The 18,213-nt window shown below is 50.6% G+C and overlaps 1 protein-coding gene across 2 annotated transcripts in view; it reads left to right on the forward strand.

Moving 5' to 3' along the window:
- The window catches only part of col4a6 (collagen, type IV, alpha 6), a 78,872-nt gene that overhangs the window by 53,850 nt on the left and 6,809 nt on the right, over positions 1-18,213 (forward strand). Inside the window, exons 6-30 of one of the 2 annotated variants that reach the window (XM_084691024.1) lie at positions 215-334; positions 552-611; positions 740-775; positions 874-936; positions 1,137-1,172; positions 1,675-1,716; positions 3,014-3,097; positions 5,148-5,201; positions 5,353-5,415; positions 5,512-5,556; positions 5,803-5,856; positions 6,176-6,245; positions 6,340-6,450; positions 6,741-6,890; positions 7,421-7,489; positions 8,181-8,276; positions 8,856-9,013; positions 9,373-9,555; positions 9,677-9,860; positions 12,741-12,812; positions 12,967-13,074; positions 13,399-13,617; positions 14,483-14,644; positions 17,674-17,844; positions 18,059-18,202. In XM_084691024.1, coding sequence (XP_084547150.1) covers positions 215-334; positions 552-611; positions 740-775; positions 874-936; positions 1,137-1,172; positions 1,675-1,716; positions 3,014-3,097; positions 5,148-5,201; positions 5,353-5,415; positions 5,512-5,556; positions 5,803-5,856; positions 6,176-6,245; positions 6,340-6,450; positions 6,741-6,890; positions 7,421-7,489; positions 8,181-8,276; positions 8,856-9,013; positions 9,373-9,555; positions 9,677-9,860; positions 12,741-12,812; positions 12,967-13,074; positions 13,399-13,617; positions 14,483-14,644; positions 17,674-17,844; positions 18,059-18,202 — 2,554 coding nt within the window. The remainder of the gene's footprint in view (positions 1-214; positions 335-551; positions 612-739; positions 776-873; positions 937-1,136; positions 1,173-1,674; positions 1,717-3,013; positions 3,098-5,147; positions 5,202-5,352; positions 5,416-5,511; positions 5,557-5,802; positions 5,857-6,175; positions 6,246-6,339; positions 6,451-6,740; positions 6,891-7,420; positions 7,490-8,180; positions 8,277-8,855; positions 9,014-9,372; positions 9,556-9,676; positions 9,861-12,740; positions 12,813-12,966; positions 13,075-13,398; positions 13,618-14,482; positions 14,645-17,673; positions 17,845-18,058; positions 18,203-18,213) is intronic. The other variant, XM_084691025.1, reaches the window with a different exon arrangement.

Below are 18,213 nucleotides of genomic sequence, written 5' to 3' on the forward strand. Positions count from 1 at the left end.
ACACTCACACACACACACACAAACATACACACATAGACATGCACACACTCACACACACACACTCACACACTCACACACACACACACAAACATACACACATAGACATGCACACACAGACACAGACACACTCACACACACACACACACACACACTCACACACACACACACACACAGACACACACACTCCTCCAATCCCGTCTCCTCCCCGTTCCAGGGCCATCCAGGGCAGGATGGGGGGAGGGGGCTGGCGGGGGCCGACGGCTGTAACGGGACGCGGGGGGATGCCGGTGACCCTGGCTACGGTACCGGGGGACCTGGACCCACCGGCCGAGCCGTGAGTAGAACACACCGCTTCCCCACCCTCAGCGCCATGGCAACGCCTTCCCACTTTCGTCTCCATTCCGTCCCAACTCTACGTTGGAAGTTTGACGATTGTATCGTTTCGTATGAGTCATGTGTCAATGGATCTTTTTGGACTCTCTCTCTCTCCCTCTCTCTCCCTCCTTGTCTCTCCCTCTCCCCCCTCTCCCCCCCTCTCTGTCTCTCTGCAGGGTGTTTTTGGTCCAAAGGGACAGAAGGGCGAGCCTGTGTACGTGGGGCCTGAGGGAGGGGTAAGACCAGCACGCTGATGACTCTGTTATGAATCTGTTTGACCAGATTCATAAACAGTCAGGCTGATGACTCATCTGTTCGACCAGATTCATAAAACACTTCTAACACCCCTTGTCTGGTTCTGCAGGCGGTTCCTGGTTTACCGGGGCTGGACGGCTATCCTGTAAGAACGTTCTCCTATCGTTTCTGCATGACGCTTTTGTTTTCTAATGTTTCTCTGTGTGGTTCTGAGCTGGTTCCGCTTCTGCTTCCATCTCCCAGGGTTCCAGAGGTCCTGACGGTCCGGTTGGAGGTTATGGTCCAAGAGGTCTTGATGGATACCCGGTACGCACTGATGATTTACCTCTAGAACCTTCTAGAACCGCCAACGACCGTCGGCTACCCATGTTGATGTTTCTTTAGCCCCCGCTAGCTGTGTGTCGGAGAACTGCACCTGCTGGGGAAAAAAACCAAATGATGTGGGATCTTGCTGACTGTGTGTGTGTGTGTGTGTGTGTGTGTGTGTGTGTGTGTCGTCCCCCTAGGGTCTACCTGGTCCTCCTGGTCCCCCTGGCCCCAGCGTAAGTTCTGAGGAGCAGATGAGACATCGCCTGTCCCTCCTCTTCTGGGAACTGTGTCATAAGCATGTGTCCTAGACATGTGTCCTAGACATGTGTCCTAGATGTGTGTCCTAGACATGTGTCCTAGACATGTGTCCTAGACATGTGTCCTAGATGTGTGTCCTAGACATGTGTCCTAGACGTGTGTCCTAGACGTGTGTCCTAGACATGTGTCCTAGATGTGTGTCCTAGACATGTGTCCTAGACGTGTGTCCTAGACGTGTGTCCTAGACATGTGTCCTAGATGTGTGTCCTAGACATGTGTCCTAGACGTGTGTCCTAGACGTGTGTCCTAGACATGTGTCCTAGATGTGTGTCCTAAACATGTGTCCTAAACATGTGTCCTAGACATGTGTCCTAGACGTGTGTCCTAGACATGTGTCCTAGATGTGTGTGTCTTTGAGTCCTTGACTCTATGGCCTGTTTGTCCATGTTCTCTGTAGTTAAGCTTCTTGTCTTCCAGGGGGATCAAAGCCAGGGTTATGAAGGAGAGATAGGCGACAAGGTAAGTCCTCACCACCTCCTTTCTTCACCCACACCCTCCCCTTACCCCCCTCCCTCACCCCCTCACCCCCTCTCCCCCTCTCTTCCTCACCCCCACCCACCTCCTAGAGTTCTAAATTCTAAAGTTCTAAATTCTAAAACTGCTGATGTTCTCATTGTAAACTCTAACAGGTGCTTTTGAAATGACGCATCCCACTTCTAAATACCACATTCCTTTTTGATATTTGAATTCTAAATTCCACATTTCAAATTCTCTGATTTCTCATCTCTAACCCCTCTTACCCTTCAAAGTCAAGCATGGTGTTGTGGCATTCCACTCTTTTATTGTTTCTTTGTTGGAGTTTAAGAAGGCAGCACAGAGATCCCATAGCTCCTGTTCATCCAATCGAATGTGTCGATGGAATAGAGAGTCCTTAATTAGATCTCATGGAATCTGGACAGATCACCGTCTGTAGTTCAGATGAGCCAATGATCTTTGTGCTGCCTTGTTGGTGGGCGCGTGGCCATGGCCTGTGATTGGTGCTGGAATCACTTGCTCCTGTTTCCTGTGTGGCTTCGTTTCCCCTTTGACCATATTTGGGCATCCGGTGGTGGATCAGCATGGGAGTTGTAGTTCTGGGCCACTTCCACTCCATTCCGTTTGACCGGCCAAGACTGACCACTAACGTCCTCAATCCCTCCTCCATCTTGTCTTCCTCGCATGCATCTTGTTGCTCGAAAACAACAATACTAATTGGAACGCTTGTTGAGTGAAAATCCTGTTTGAGTCTTATTTTTTTTTCTAAAATTTTATTATTTATGTTTTGGCCTGTGTAAATTGCTGTAAATTATTTTTCATTTAAACAACAAATATTTAAACAAACATAAACTAGCCAACAACTCCTCTTCCTGTTTACCTTCCATTACTTTTTTCTTTCTCCATCCCTTCATTCCATCCCTCCTCTTCTGCTCTGGTCTATCCTTCCAGGTATTAGTCCATCATCTCCCTCTCTCATCTTACCTCAGCAGGTCTCTCTCTCTCCTTCTGCAATCTTTCTTACCCTCCTTCCCAATCTCCTCCCTCCCTCCTGTAAACCCCTCCTTCTCTCTCCTTTCCCCCTCCTCCTCCCACATCGTCCCCCATATCCTCCTCTAAACCCCCTTTGCCTCCTCCTCTCCCTTCCTCCCCTCCCCCTCCTTCTCTACTCCTATCTCCCCTCCACCTACCACTTCATTCCCCATATCCTCCTCTCCCCCCCCCTCCCTTCGTTCTCCCCCCGGTGTTTGATTGGCTAACGTTGTGTTGTCGTGTCTCCCAGGGAGACGCAGGTCCGCCCGGCCCCCCGGGGTCCCCCTCCCCGCTAGTGGGCCCCAGAATTCTCACTATCTACAAAGGAGACAAGGTAACATGCCAGGGGGCACACAACAGGGGGGGCCACCAGGGGGGCTCCCCCCGGAGCAGAGGTCCCAGCACCCCCCACACAACCCCTCCCTCCCGCTCTCATGGGGGGAGGGGGAGGGAGGGGCTGAGGGAGGAGGAAGGGAACGGGAGGGGGGGGGGGTGTAAGGGAGAGGGGTGAGAGACTGAGGCCGGTGTAGGTGACAGGTGACAGTCACACCTGAGGGTTAGGGCGGGGCAGGAGAGGGGAGGGGGTGGGGGTGTGGAAGTAGCACTGAAGATGTGTAGTCTCTGGAAGATTGTTGTTGTTCTCCAATCCGGAGTGTTCTAGAACATGGAAGGTCTAGCGGTGTGTTCTAGAACATGGAAGGTCTAGCGGTGTGTTCTAGAACATGGAAGGTCTAGCGGTGTGTTCTAGAACATGGAAGGTCTAGCGGTGTGTTATAGAACATGGAAGGTCTAGCGGTGTGTTCTAGAACATGGAAGGTCTAGCGGTGTGTTCTAGAACATGGAAGGTCTAGCGGTGTGTTCTAGAACATGGAAGGTCTAGCTGAGATGGGGGGAGGGGAGCCGGCCTCTCATCAAACCCCACTCCCAGAACTCCTGCCAACCTCCCTCCTGTCCTGACCTCCCCCACACACACACACACACACACACACACACACACACACACACACACACAGGCGTCCACCGACCATCAACACCCCCCCAACCCCAAACCGCTCCCCTCTACGAAACAACCTCCGCCGTCACCGCCACTCAACCAACCAACCAACCAATCCCCTCTCTCTTCTTACCTACCGAACCCCGCCCCCCAATCCGTCCGTGTTCCATGTAAAAACTCTCTCTTCCTTGGTTACCGTATCCAGGGAGACGTGGGCCCTCCCGGCGACCCCGGAAGGCCCCTGGTCAATGGAGTGGTGGAGTTTGTTGGCTTTCCTAAAGGATACAAAGGAGCTCAGGTTTGTGATGAGAGAGACAAAACGAACACACCCTGCCCTCAGAGAGAGAGAGAGAGACGAAACGAACACACCCTGCCCTCAGAGAGAGAGAGAGAGAGAGACGAAACGAAGAGCTCCATAAAGGGAGGATCCTTCCAGGGCTTAGCCCCACCGGCGGGCCTCGTCCCTGGGGCGGAGTGGAGCCAAGGCAGGGGGGTGGAGGCGCCGCCCCCACCCCCCAGCAGAGTTGGTAACCTGATCGCACCTGCTCCCCTCCCCCCTGTCCTCTCATCTGGTACACCCCCCCCCCCCCCCACCACACACTCCCCCTCAGGCATCACAACATACCACAAAAAGCGATCTCATGTCGATGTCATTGAACCAATAACACGTTTGTGTGTGTTCTTCATGTTTAAATGTGTACTGTGTGGTGATTCATCTTGATCATCTCTGTTATTTGGCCTGAAACACGTGTACAACATGGAGGACAGGGAGGTAGAAAGAGCAGCTGTATACAGTGTCTGCAGAATAACAGGACTGTTTAGAAGATGTGTTGCCGTGACATGGGCATCAAACACACACACACACACACACACACTCTACTCACACACACATAGTGCACACACACATTCATCCTCTCTAATATAGTATTCATTTCTTATTACAATAGCTCAGCTGTCAATAGAAATTGTGTTTTAATATATATGTTATGAATGACTTGAGACAGCCTTATGCTGTGTTCACAGCGAACGCAATGGTTGACGAAGGAAAATAGAACGGTTGGCTCGTAGCGGTTCACACAAATGAACACAAAGCGAAGGTTCACTTCATCTGCTTGAATCATTCGCTTGGCTTTCGTTGTGAACACAGCATTGCTAGAACTGGGTCTTTGTTCTAGAGTTTTTAGAGCTCCGGTGACGTTTGTTCCCTGATGTTCTAGAACCATGCTCCGAGGACATTTGCTGTGGGGGTTGAACATGCTGAACATGGGCTAACTCTCTCTCTCTCTCTCTCTCTCTCTCTCTCTCTCTCTCTCTCTCTCTCTCTCTCTCTCTCTGTCTCTACCTCCCTCCATCTCCTTCTCTCCCTCTCTCTCCCCCCCTTCCCCCTTAGGGGGAGCAAGGTTACAGAGGAGCTCGTGGGCCGCCTGGTAGATATGGATTGCCTGTAAGTTAACCCCTCCCTCTCAATCGCCATTGGCCAATCAAAAGAGGGGACATGATGTGTGATTGGTTGCTGCAGAGATGGATAACCATGTGTAGATATACCGTTGATGTTATGTGACATACATTGTGTGTGTTTGCCCTGGTACCTGCAGGGGCCTTTTGGTTACCGCGGGGAGCTGGGAGAAAAGGGCATTCCGGGGTTGCCAGGGGGACGGGTAAGATGATGTCATTGTTTTAATGAATCCATCTCTGTCTGGATACCAAGCCTGTGTACAGCGCTCTGACAGAAGTGTGTGTGTGTGTGTTGACAGGGGCCTCCTGGTTTAAATGGTAATCTAGGGACTCCGGGAAGACAGGTAAGTACAACACAAAGCAAAACAAAGCAAGGCTATACAAATCATTGATATCATTAATGGCCGGGTTTCCCAGATTTGTTAAGAAGCTTATAACGCTAAGAGCTTCTTACGAGCATTTTAAGAGAGTTCTATAGCGTTCTTAAAACGCTCTTAAGAAGCTCTTAGCGTTAAGAGCTTCTTAACGAATTTGGGAAACCCGGCCCATATCAATGTGTTGTCATCTCTCTCTCTCTCTCCGACCAATAGGGGTTCACAGGCAGTCCTGGTTTCCCCGGGCAACCAGGATACAGAGGGCCTAAGGTAAGCCAGGAGGGACATACCTAGCGTCAGTCCAAGTTATTGGAGTGTATCCAACTTTTTTACTTATATTCACTGCGTGTTGTTTTTCATACTTGTATTACTCTGTTAATAAATGATTAATAAATCATTATTATTAATAATTATTATATTTTTCGATTTTTTATATGAAGTAGTCCACCCTAAACTATATCCCTGCCGCTGTGAGGGGCATTTTGGGTTGGTGTCCTGCAACTCTCTCTGTGGCCACCAGGGGGGAACAAAAACGGTTTTGTCTGGTGGAAAAGGTGAGGAGAGGGTTTGAGTGTATGTGTGTTTCCAGGGTGACCAGGGAGAGCAGGGTCAACCTGGACCCCCCACCTACACTAACGCCGAGGGAATTGCAGTTCAAGGTTAGACACACACACACACACAAGAAACACACACTCTCACACACACACACACACACACAGTTCCATTTGTTTACCACCTGTTTTCTGGCTGCAGGTCAACCAGGTGACCCCGGTTTCGACGGGCTCCCTGGCCCAGTAGGCGACGCGGGCGATCCAGGGGCGGCAGGGCTACCGGGTCGACGAGGGAGTGACTCCTTTGTGACTGGTAAGACACACACACACACACACACCTGATGCCAACAACATGTCTCTCTCCCTTCCTTTATCTCTCTCTCTCTCCTCTCTCTCTCTCTCCCTCTCTCTCTCTCTCTCTCTCTCTCTCTCTCTCTCTCTCTCTCTCTCTCTCTCTCTCTCTCTCTCTTCTCTCTCTCTCTCTCTCTCTCTCTCTCTCTCTCTCCCTTCCTCTCTCTCTCTCTCTCTCTCTCTCTCTCCCTGACCCCCCTCCTCTCTCTCTCTACTTCATCGTTCTTTATCCTCTCTCTCTCCCCCCCCCAGGTCGTCCAGGTTCTCCAGGGTTCCCAGGCACCTTAGGGATTAAGGGGCAGAGGGGGAACCCCGGCAGGCAGACCTTCGGACCAGAGGGCCTCCCCGGCTCCCCCGGCCGCCAAGGAGCACCCGGGCCCCCAGGACAGCCTGGACGATCCGGTACGACCGGGAGGGGGAGGGGGGGGTCGCTCAGATAGAGACAGATGGACAGATAGATAGGCCGAGAGAGACAGATAGATGATGAGAGAGAGAGAGAGAGAGAGAGAGAGAGAGAGAGAGAGAGAGAGAGAGAGAGAGAGAGAGAGGGGGGGTGGGGGGGGAGTGAGGAAGAAGGGTTCAGATAGAGGGATGATGAAGGAGAGGGATGATGAAGGAGAGGGATGATGAAGGAGAGGGATGATGAGGAGAGGGATGATCAAATCAAATCAAATTTATTTGTATAGCCCTTTTTACACGCAAGCATGTCACAGAGGGCTTCACATACGCCCATAGAACTGCCCCTCAACCAACCTAAACCCTCAAGGATGAGGAGAGGGATGATGAGGAGAGGGATGATGAAGGAGAGGGATGATGAAGGAGAGGGATGATGAAGGAGAGGAAGGATGAAGGAGAGGGATGATGAAGGAGAGGGATGATGAAGGAGAGGGATGTGTATCTGACTGTGTCATCCTCTCCCTCTGGCGGAGAAGACTCCGACGCCTGCCTCGCTGTCGCTACGGCGACCCGCAAGGGCCAGTCGCGTGACCCGTCACTGGAAGGTAGAACCCCCCCCTCCCCCCCGAGGCCGTGTTGCTATGGCAACATGTGAGCCCCCCGCCCAATAAAGGAGCAAAACTAAACCAAAACTGACCAGAAATGTAATATTTCTGTCACTGCAGACTAACGCTCAGATCTCTTTGCCAGTTCCATGGACACACAGCTGGAGAGAGTGTGCAACAGCCACATGGCTTGTGTGTGTGTGTGTGTGTGTGTGTGTGTGCGTGTGTGTGTGTGCTCCCTCGGAGTATCCGTCTCAGGCCGCACACAAGCCAACAATAACGACCAAACTGCTTTCTCACACCTCACCACCAGGTGTCTCCCTTTTCGCCCAACTCAGCACCTAACAGCTGCTGATAACGTTTTCAGGAGATGGTTATTGGACTCGTCCATATTCCAAGACATATTCCATAACAAGCCTCATCCTCAAACCTTATCAGGCTTATCCTTCAATTGATAATAAACCTGAAGAATTATTTTGTTTCTTGTTTTGTTCAGGAGACTTGCTGTAAAACTCCCTGGCCTACTGCAAAACTCTCTAACAAAACATCCTGTTTTGTTGATATGCCGAACAGCGCTTGTACACTAACTACTTGTGTGAATGTTATGAGTCATAATGTTTAAACCGTAAAACATATTAACTTGGTGTATGTGTGTGTGTGTGCGTGTGTGTGTGTGCGTGCGTGTGTGCAGACCAAGGCAACCAGATCCCTTCGGAGATTCCTGGCATCCCAGGAACTCCTGGTTCGAGAGGACCCCCTGGAGACAGAGGAAACAAAGGACCGAGAGGTAGATTATACACACACACACACACACATCCCCCCTCCCACATACATATACACAGACTCTTTCTCCCCCTCTTCCTCTCCCTCCTCCTCACCCTCCTCCTTTCCCTCCTCTCCCTCCTCATCTTCCTCCGCCTCTCCTTCCTCCTCCCTCTCCTCCTCTCCCTCCTCCTCTCCCTTCTCCTCCCCCTTCTCCTCCCCCTCCTCCTCTCCCTCCTCCTCCTCTACCTCCTCCTCCCCCTCCTCCTCCTCCCCCTCCTGCTCTCCCCTCCTCCTCCCCCTTCTCCTCCCCCTCCGCCTCACCCTCCTCCTCTCCCCCCTCCTCACCCTCCTCCTCTCCCTCCTCCATCCCCCTCCTCCCCCTCCTCCTCTCCCTCCTCCATCCCCCTCCTCCCCTCCTCCTCTCCCCCCTCCTCACCCTCCTCCTCTCCCTCCTCCATCCCCCTCCTCCCCCTCCTCCTCTCCCTCCTCCATCCCCCTCCTCCCCTCCTCCTCTCCCTCCTCCTCACCCTCCTCCTCCCCCTCCTCCTCACCCTCCTCCTCACCCTCCTCTTCTCCCTCCTCCTCACCCTCCTCCCTCTAGGGGAGCTTGGAGACTGTGGCTGCCTGGGTGGAGGCACTACGGGGGTGCAGGGCCCAGCAGGATCTCCTGGTGCTGATGGTTCTCCTGGCTACCTTGGGCGCAAGGGGGAACCTGGCGACCTCGGCACGCCTGGCTCCTACGGGCAACAAGGACCAGCTGTAAGTCTGTCTGTGTGTCTGTGTGTCTGTCTGTCTGTGTGTCTGTGTGTGTGTCTGTCTGTGTGTGTGTCTGTCTGTGTGTCTGTGTGTCTGTGTGTCTGTCTGTCTGTGTGTCTGTGTGTGTGTCTGTCTATGTGTGTGTCTGTCTGTCTGTCTGTCTGTCTGTCTGTCTGTCTGTCTGTTTGTCTGTCTGTGTGTCTGTCTGTGTCTGTCTGTCTGTGTGTCTGTCTGTGTCTGTCTGTCTGTGTGTTTGTGTGTCTCATTTGTCTAACCATACATCCATTCATCCATGAATCTATCTATTGATGAGTAATGTCTACACATCCAGTCACCTCTCATCTCCTCTCCCCCCCCCCCAGGGGCGAACAGGCGGGCCGGGCTTCAATGGGCGCAAGGGGGAGAAGGGGGAGTCCTTCTACCCCAACGTGGGCCGGGGTGGGAAGGGTGAGCTGGGGGCACAGGGACCCAGGGGACCCCCCGGAGACATGGGCAGGCCAGGCAGAGACGGAACGCCTGGGTTCCCTGGTCAGCCTGGACCCCCTGTGAGTACACACACACACACACAGAAACACACACACAGAAACACACACACAGGAATACACACCACACAGAAACACACACAGAAACACACAGAAAAACACTATCTGGCTCGTTTCCTCACAGGGAGATGGGGGCTACAGCTCGATCGGAGAGAAGGGTTTCCCAGGGTTCCCTGGGGCAAAGGGCCGAGCGGGAGAGCCAGGCGAGGATGGCATCGGCTACCAGGGCACAGGCGGGACACGCGGGTTGCCTGGCGACCCGGGGTACAACGGGTTACCAGGGCAACCTGGCTTACCTGGACCTCCAGGTAGGCCTCATGTGCAGTGTGTGTGTGAGAGAGAGAGAGAGAGAGAGAGAGAGAGAGAGAGAGAGAGAGAGAGAGAGAGAGAGAGAGAGAGAGAGAGATGAGTATGAATGTGTTTGCCCATATCACATTCTCTCCACAAAGGACCGGCTGTCCTGACCTCAAAATAAATAGCAGACTGAATCATACAGTCTAATAAAGCGACACATCCCACAGGCCATCATGATGCCTGCCTTGGAGGACTTGACACTCATTACCTGTTATATGGCAAGTGTGCATATGCATGTGCCCTGGAGGTCAAAATAAATCACCTCTACCTACATGCAGTAGTTACCATGAACACCCGCCTGTAAAAGCCACACCGATTGGTTCACATGTCCTGGCGGCCAGTATAAAAGCCACACCGATTGGTTCGTTCAGCCCAGCTTTCTCTGCTCTTCTTCCCTGTGTTTCATTAATGAGCTTCATTAATGAGCTCACACTCTTTTTCAGCCTGTAACCTGCACCCGTAATCTGTAATCTGTCATCTTCAGCCTCATCATGGCCGGCTGCAGATTAAAGTGGTTTGACACCGCTGTTATTGCGCAATGCCTTACTGTGCTCCTTCAATCTCAGAGAAAAAATACATATATTTAGTTTGAAAACAAATACGAAATATCTGAAAATAATGAACAGGTTTGAGGCAATCGGAGAGGAGTCATTTCAATGCTAATCTTGATAATCCTCTCTGAGATTGGATGACACACAAAACAGCATTTTGCCACTCGTGTGTGAAAGTGTGTATGTGTGCGTGTGTGTATGTGTGTGTGAGAGACTCCTTTGGTTACTATAATCCTGATCAGATTCATGTTATTGTTCCCATGAAGGTCATCCTTGTATGGGGAGAGAATGATCAGACAGGCTTGTGAGATTTCACAAAATGTTCATCTATATTTACAATACATCCTAAATCATGGTATAGTTTGTCTATCTTTCCATCTCTCCCTGCTCTTAAAGACGATCACCTTTGATTGAGAACATTAGAATGAACCTAAGATATTTATTTTGCTTTTGCCTTAACTGAATGAGCTATGTTAATTGAACGATCAGATTCTACTCTGATTCGCTGACTGTATGGTGAGTGATGATTTGATTGGCTTATGCATTGATTGGCGTGACATTGTATGCTTATTACCTTAAATGACCCTGAATGGCTTGTTCTCTGCCACCCTTACTGCCTTCATTCCTCTCTCTCTCTTTCTCCTTTTCTCTTTCTCTTTCTCTCTCTCTCTCTCTCTCTCTCTCTCTCTCTCTCTCTCTCTCTCTCTATCTCTCTTCTCACCTGATCCATCCATCCATCCATCCCTCCCTCCATCTCTGATTCTTCTATGCATGTCTATCTGACCAGGTGACACCAGCTGTATGCAGGATAATGAGGTCTCCTTCACAGAGGGAGGTGAGCTGCTTTGGCTGCACTACACATAGAACCTGAGCCACACACACACACACTCGCGCGCTCGCACACTCTCTCTCACACACACACAAACACACTCAGCTACAGGCCTTCTCAGGTTTGGAGAGATCTAGAATCAGCAATCTTGAGCCAGAAGGTTCCAATGACAAACTACATTCTGAGAAAGTGTTTGAAGTTACGATTAGGAATGCCTTTGTCAATGGAATGTTTTCGGAGGCTGGATGGTTGACTGTTGTCTGCTGAGGTGTGTGTGAGAGAGAGAGAGTGAGAGTGTGTGTGTCGTTCAGGGGCACCGCTGCCCTCCCATGTTGTATCTGACACCTCTGAGCAGGGCATTCTGGAAAATTGAGTCTTTTGAAACATACTTTTGGACAGAACGGTCATTAGATGTGTGTCAATCATTTTTCCATGATGGCCCCAATGGATGCTTCTTACTCTCTGGTCTTCAGGGATTCCATTTGAGTGGAGTCAGTTGATGATTGACACCTGATAATGAGCCTTCTGCCTATCAGGATGTGCCATGATGCAGCAAAGTTTCCTTGATCCCGCCCACTCTTTGTGACCTTGAGGTGTTTCATCCAATCCGTGGACAGAGGCAGGTTTGCAGTGCGTTACGCCGCTCTCCTTCTCCTCCAATCAGAGCTGCTGAAGCCTGGTGCATGTGTTAAGCCCCGCCTCCGTTAAGTGCTTTAACCAATGCGTATAGGGGTAAGGAAGGAAGGGTTTAATAGAGATAAAGAGGAGGGTTGAATTGACAAGAAGAAACTAGCATACTTACAATATGGGGATACAATATGTATTGCCTGAATTAGACACAACTGGAGATATTTATCTGGTGTTATATAATGTTCATTCAGCATAACACTTACTTTGAATAACCTGTTAACAGTTGATAACTTTTAACACTGGATAAATCTATTACTAACTACATTTAATCAACACATAACTGTCATTTTCAAATGCAACATAACCATGTAAATACACCTCCTGTGAAGGAGCAGTCCAATCAGTGACATGGAAGCAAGAGACGATCGATCAGCAGAGCTTTGGATGATCTGGATGGATGCTGCTTACAGACCCCTTACTGTTATAGAATTAGAACAGCAACACATGTTTCTATGGCTACGCACAGTTAGAATATTCCTCACATGGATGTGTGGGGTTAGTCATGCACAGTAAGTCATAAGTAGTGAGGATTGTTTATGATAGATATTATATTTATTTGAGACCTTTGCGGATGGTAGTTTGTAGCTGTTCTGGATGACAGTTGTAAGATATTAAAGCAGTGTATTTGAAGCAGATATTAAAGCAGTGTGTGCTGTTACAGTCAGATGGATTTAGATCTGTTCACCCTGATACGCCAGAGCCCCTCATGTGCGCTCTCCCGCTAACGGCTTTGTGCTAACCGTCATGTGACTGGCTGTTACCAGGGGCAACGATACCGTGCCGTATTCCCGGTGAGGGCGGAGACCCGGGATATCCAGGTGTGCCGGGAACGCCAGGTAAGCTTCCCTCGGCCCGAACCGTGTCTCTCTCTAGTGCACCTGCAGGATGGACGAGTGAGTGAAGGAGAGGCCGGAGTGAGGGAGTGAACAGACACATTCATTTGCAACATGTGTGTGTGTGCGTGTGTGTGTGTGTGTGTGTGTGTTCCAGGTCCTAAGGGGCAGCCAGGCCTGCCTGGGGGTCCAGGTCGTCCAGGGTTTGATGCGCAGAAGGGAGAGAGAGGAGAGCCTGGCTTTGGAGGACAACCAGGCCCACAGGGTACAGGAGACACACAGGAACACACTGTGCCCAGTGCACACACACACACATTACAGTGATGCATATAGGCTAACTTGTGTGAGAACTCAATCACCCTCCCCTCCTTCTCCCCACCATCCTCACTGCTGACCTCTTTCCCACCTTCCCCCTCTCTCCCCTTCATCCCCTCCCTCTCTCCCCTTCACCCCCTCCGTCTCTCCCCTTCACCCCCTCCCTCTCTCCCTCTCTCCCCTTCACCCCCTCCCTCGCTCCCCTTCACCCCCTCCCTCTCTCCCCTTCACCCCCTCCCTCTCTCCCCACCTTCCCTCTCTCTCTCCCCTCCAGGTTTCCCAGGCCCCAGAGGGGACGCTGGGGGCCCAGGTATCCCAGGAGGAGGGGGTCTCGGGACCCCAGGGAAGGACGGGCTGCCGGGAAGGCCTGGTCAGAAGGGCCAGCCAGGGGAGGTGCTGGGGGCCAGCCCTGGAGCTCCAGGACTGAATGGTCTCCCTGGGGGCCCGGGGGAGAAGGGCCTGCCTGGAGACTCAGGGCTTCCTGGAGGACCCGGTGGGTCAACTTGAATCACTTTTATCTTTGGATAAAAGTGTTCCTCTCAGGGAACATAATGTGGATGTAAAGCGATTTGAGAATGTTGCGTTTTGTGTTTTTGCTGTGCTGGAATGTGATGTCTAGTGCTCAGTACTTTATTTCTGTCTTTTGATTGATAAAATACATACTTTGTTATTCGACTCTGTGGCCATTCATGCCTCTCTATTATATCTCTCTATTATACTCTCACACACTGTATTCTGCTCTATTATACTTTAACATACTGTAATCTGCTGTATTATAATCTAACATACTGTAATCTGCTCTATTATACTCTAACATACTGTAATCTGCTGTATTATAATCTAACATACTGTAATCTGCTCTATTATACTCTAACATACTGTAATCTGCTGTATTAAAATCTAACATACTGTAATCTGCTCTATTATACTCTAACATACTGTAATCTGCTCTATTATACTCTAACATACTGTAATATGCTGTATTATAATCTAACATACTGTAATCTGCTCTATTATACTCTAACATACTGTAATCTGCTGTATTATAATCTAACACACTGTAATATGCTCTATTATACTCTAACATACTGTAATCTGCTCTATTATACTCTAACATACTGTAATATGCTGTATTATAATCTAACATACTGTAATCTGCTCTATTATACTCTAACATACTGTAATCTGCTGTATTATAATCTAACATACTGTAATCTGCTCTATTATACTCTAACATACTGTAATATGCTGTATTATAATCTAACATACTGTAATCTGCTCTATTATACTCTAACATACTGTCCTGTGTGGACGTCCAGCTCCTTGCCTGACCCTTGTCCTCCTCCTCGACTCTCCAGGTTTCGATGGACGTTCCGGCGTGCCCGGAGCCAAGGGTGAGCGAGGTCTGGATGGTTACCCCGGCGCCACCGGTCTCCCCGGTCTCCCTGGTGACGACCGAGTGGGAGGACTTCCTGGTTCCCAGGGTCCTCCGGGGCCCAAAGGATTCCCCGGAGCACCAGGTGACACCGCATTTCTTAATATAAACTCTCAATATATATATATAATATTATTGTATATATATATATTTTTTAAGGTACGTTTTGAGTATGCCACAAGTTAAAATCAAAGGAGAAGTTTAAAGAAGATAAGTGCTATTGACATGAAAACACTGGGTTAAAAGTACCTCACATGTTGTCATCTATGTCTGGGTAACTGGGCCTTAAAGTTAGATTTCTTTTTGATGTATACATGATTTGCCCCAGAACGGGAAGCCCTGCTATGACCTGGCTATCACCAATCTTTTTTTCCATTCTACTGTTGTGGACTCAATATGCTCTTTCTATGGTCCAAGGTCAGTTGATGTGGACAAGAAGGATTTCTGCAAGTCGTAGTCGAGTATAACAAAGGTCTTACTTTATTGTGCCCGGAACAGAATACATTCACAAGGCTTGCCTCAGCTCTGAGACCAACCTAAACTTGATCATGGTTACAAGGGATATTTATACAGGATATGCACGTCATACAAATATTTCATTGGCAATCGGCCTGGACCCCTGATACACAAATGGCCCTGTTTCACAAGACATGTTGTTGGGCACTTCAGCCACTCCATGTCACTCTGACCTATAAGGGGAACCATTTACATTTACATTTAGTTATTTAGCAGACGCTCTTATCCAGAGCGACTTACAGTAAGTACAGGGACATTCCCCCCGAGGCAAGTAGGGTGAAGTGCCTTGCCTAAGGACACAACGTCATTTGGCACAGCGGGGAAATCGATCCGGCAACCTTCTGATTACCAGCCCGACTCCCTCACCGCTCAGCCATCTGACTCCCTGTAGTAACAGCAATGGAACAGAGCATACTCCTTATAAGGCGACGCCCTGAGGCCGTTTGGCAAACCTATCTGGCCAGCCCTTGCCGGTGCTGTGGTTAGATACTAAATGAGACATACTGTTCTAACTCGCATCCTGTGCTACAGTAGTTTGTATGAAAACTACTACACTAGCCAAGAAAGAGAAAATAGTTTGTTTTCCTATTGTATCTTCCTTCCATACTTTTACACGTTCTGTCCATCTTCTCAGATGTCTTGGGAACTTGTGGTTGCCTGTTGTTTACCATTACTGCACACATCTGTTCTCTCCTCCATCTCCCTCACCCTTCCTTCTCCTCCTCCACCTCTCCTCTCTTCTTACACCGTCACCATCATCTCCATCCTCTCATCCCTCCATCCTTCTCTTCTTGGTGTTGGGTCACCCGCTAGGCTGCCAAGGTGAGATACTCCTGCCCCTCCCTCCATCTCCTCCCCTCCTCCCTCCATCTCCTCCCCTCCTCCCTCCATCTCCTCCCCACCTCCCTCCATCAGCTCGCCTCCTCCCTCCATCGCTCCCCTCCTCCCTCCATCGCTCCCCTCCTCCCTCCCTCCATCATCACCTTTAGACCAGTTCTCCTAACAACCCCCCCCCCCTCAGTCCCACCCCTTCACCTCTCACCCCGCTGTGTGAATAAGGGGGTGAAAGGGGGGGGAAAGAGGGGGGACGAGAAAGAAAGAAGCGTTCGTGTGAAGCTTTCTTTCAGAGCCAGAGTTGTCCTCCCAGCTTGGTCCTAACCCGTGCTACATGAACTGGTACTAACCCCAACCTGGGCTGCCATGACAACCTGACAGGACTGTGCTCCTGGGCTGCCATGACAGCCTGACAGGACTGAGCTCCTGGGCTGCCATGACAACCTGACAGGACTGAGCTCCTGGGCTGCCATGACAACCTGACAGGACTGAGCTCCTGGGCTGCCATGACAACCTGACAGGACTGAGCTCCTGGGCTGCCATGACAACCTGACAGGACTGAGCTCCTGGGCTGCCATGACAACCTGACAGGACTGAGCTCCTGGGCTGCCATGACAACCTGACAGGACTGAGCTCCTGGGTTAGTCTGGGTAACTGAGCGTGTGCAGCAGTAACAGAGCTTGAGTGAACTACATGCTTGGAAAAAAGGTCTAGAAGCAAAAAAGGATTCTCCAGTTTCCTATGGGAAAATGTGGTGAATAAACCCCTCAACCCCTTTTCGTTCTTCTTACATTGGCCTAAGAACTCCTTGGGAACCTTTTTTCCTAGACCTTACCGACCTACCCGCCAGACCTGGGTCAATTACTGTTAATAAAGTATTCGAGAGTGATTGAGTGTGTCCTTGATTTGCTTCGCAGGGTGGCACTGACTAAGTGTGTGTGAAGAGTAATTGAACCAGGTCTAGTGCTGCAGCTCCAATCCTAACACCCCCAACCCCATCTCACGCTATGAGTCTCAAATAGCATTCTAGAAGCTTTTAGAATCCACAACCCCTTGACATTCTAGAACATGTCCGGCTAGAATCTGCACGCCTTCTAGAACGTCTCCCCTGGAACTAGTATGCCTTCTAGATTGTGGGTTGAATTGGGACAACACCCCTGGAATTGTTCTTTGGGTCCAGCTTCATGCATTATCAGGAAATGTTATTTGACTGTGTCTGATGTCATCCACAGGACAAAACTAAAAGCTTCTGTATCATTGAGCTTTTCTGACAGCAATCATTCACCTGCATTATCATCCGTAATGTCACCTCAATCACAGTGCAATCACAGCTTTCTCTGGGAAATCAGAGCACTGCGATGTAACTGGTAAAGGTGTTACATTGTTGGTTTGGTGGCATGTGTTTTGGTTAAGTTCCGCTCGCTCGGATGTTTGGCCATGATTTACTGCAACTGTGTGTGAGTGTATCCGTGTGTGTGTCAGATGACACTCAGGTGAGTTGAGCCGTAGCCTTGTTGCAGGCTGGTGACGGTAAGTGTACAGCAGCTCTGTAAAAGCCTTGTAGGGTTATTTAGTTATGTGTAGAGTGTTATGTTGTGGCTCTACGTTTCATGGCCTGTTACTCAACCCTCTCTCCTCCTCTCTCCCCCCCCTCCTCCTCCCTCCCTCCATCCTCCCCCCTCCCTGATCCTCCCACCTCCCCTTCTCTCCCTCCTCCCATTCTTCCTCCCCTCCATCCTCTTCTCTTTGGACTCCCTCCCTCAGGTTTTCCTGGTGGGAAGGGAGCCAGAGGCGATGTTGGAGCCCCAGGGCCTGCGGGCATGAAGGGCGCCTCAGGACAGCCTGGGCTGAACGGACCTCCAGGACTCAGGGGCGCCCCGGGACCTCCAGGGCCTGGAACCAGGGATGGCATCCCTGGCGTGCCCGGACGGAAGGGTATGGGTGGAGGGATGGAGACACACACCCACACACACACATCCCAGCTGCACCCATTCTTGCCCCATGACCCCCCCCCCCCCCCCACACACACACACACACAAACTCACACCTCTGATGACATCGCGTTTTGTCTGGTCCTCCTCTTGCCATCGGTTGCCGAAGGAGACGCGATGACATCACGCTCACACCGTTTTCCTCCCCCCTCTGACAGGTGAAAGGGGCTTCCCCGGATTGGTGGGCTTCCCCGGAACGCCCGGCACCCCCGGGGGCCCTGGACGACCCGGGGGGAAAGGCTTGCCCGGGACTCCAGGGAGGGACGGAGAACCGGGATACTACGGAGCCAAAGGACTCAAAGGTACCGTAGGG

This window comes from Hypomesus nipponensis, chromosome 25, assembly GCF_054491055.1.
Source record: "Hypomesus nipponensis isolate SF chromosome 25, ASM5449105v1, whole genome shotgun sequence".
Lineage (NCBI taxonomy): Eukaryota > Metazoa > Chordata > Actinopteri > Osmeriformes > Osmeridae > Hypomesus > Hypomesus nipponensis.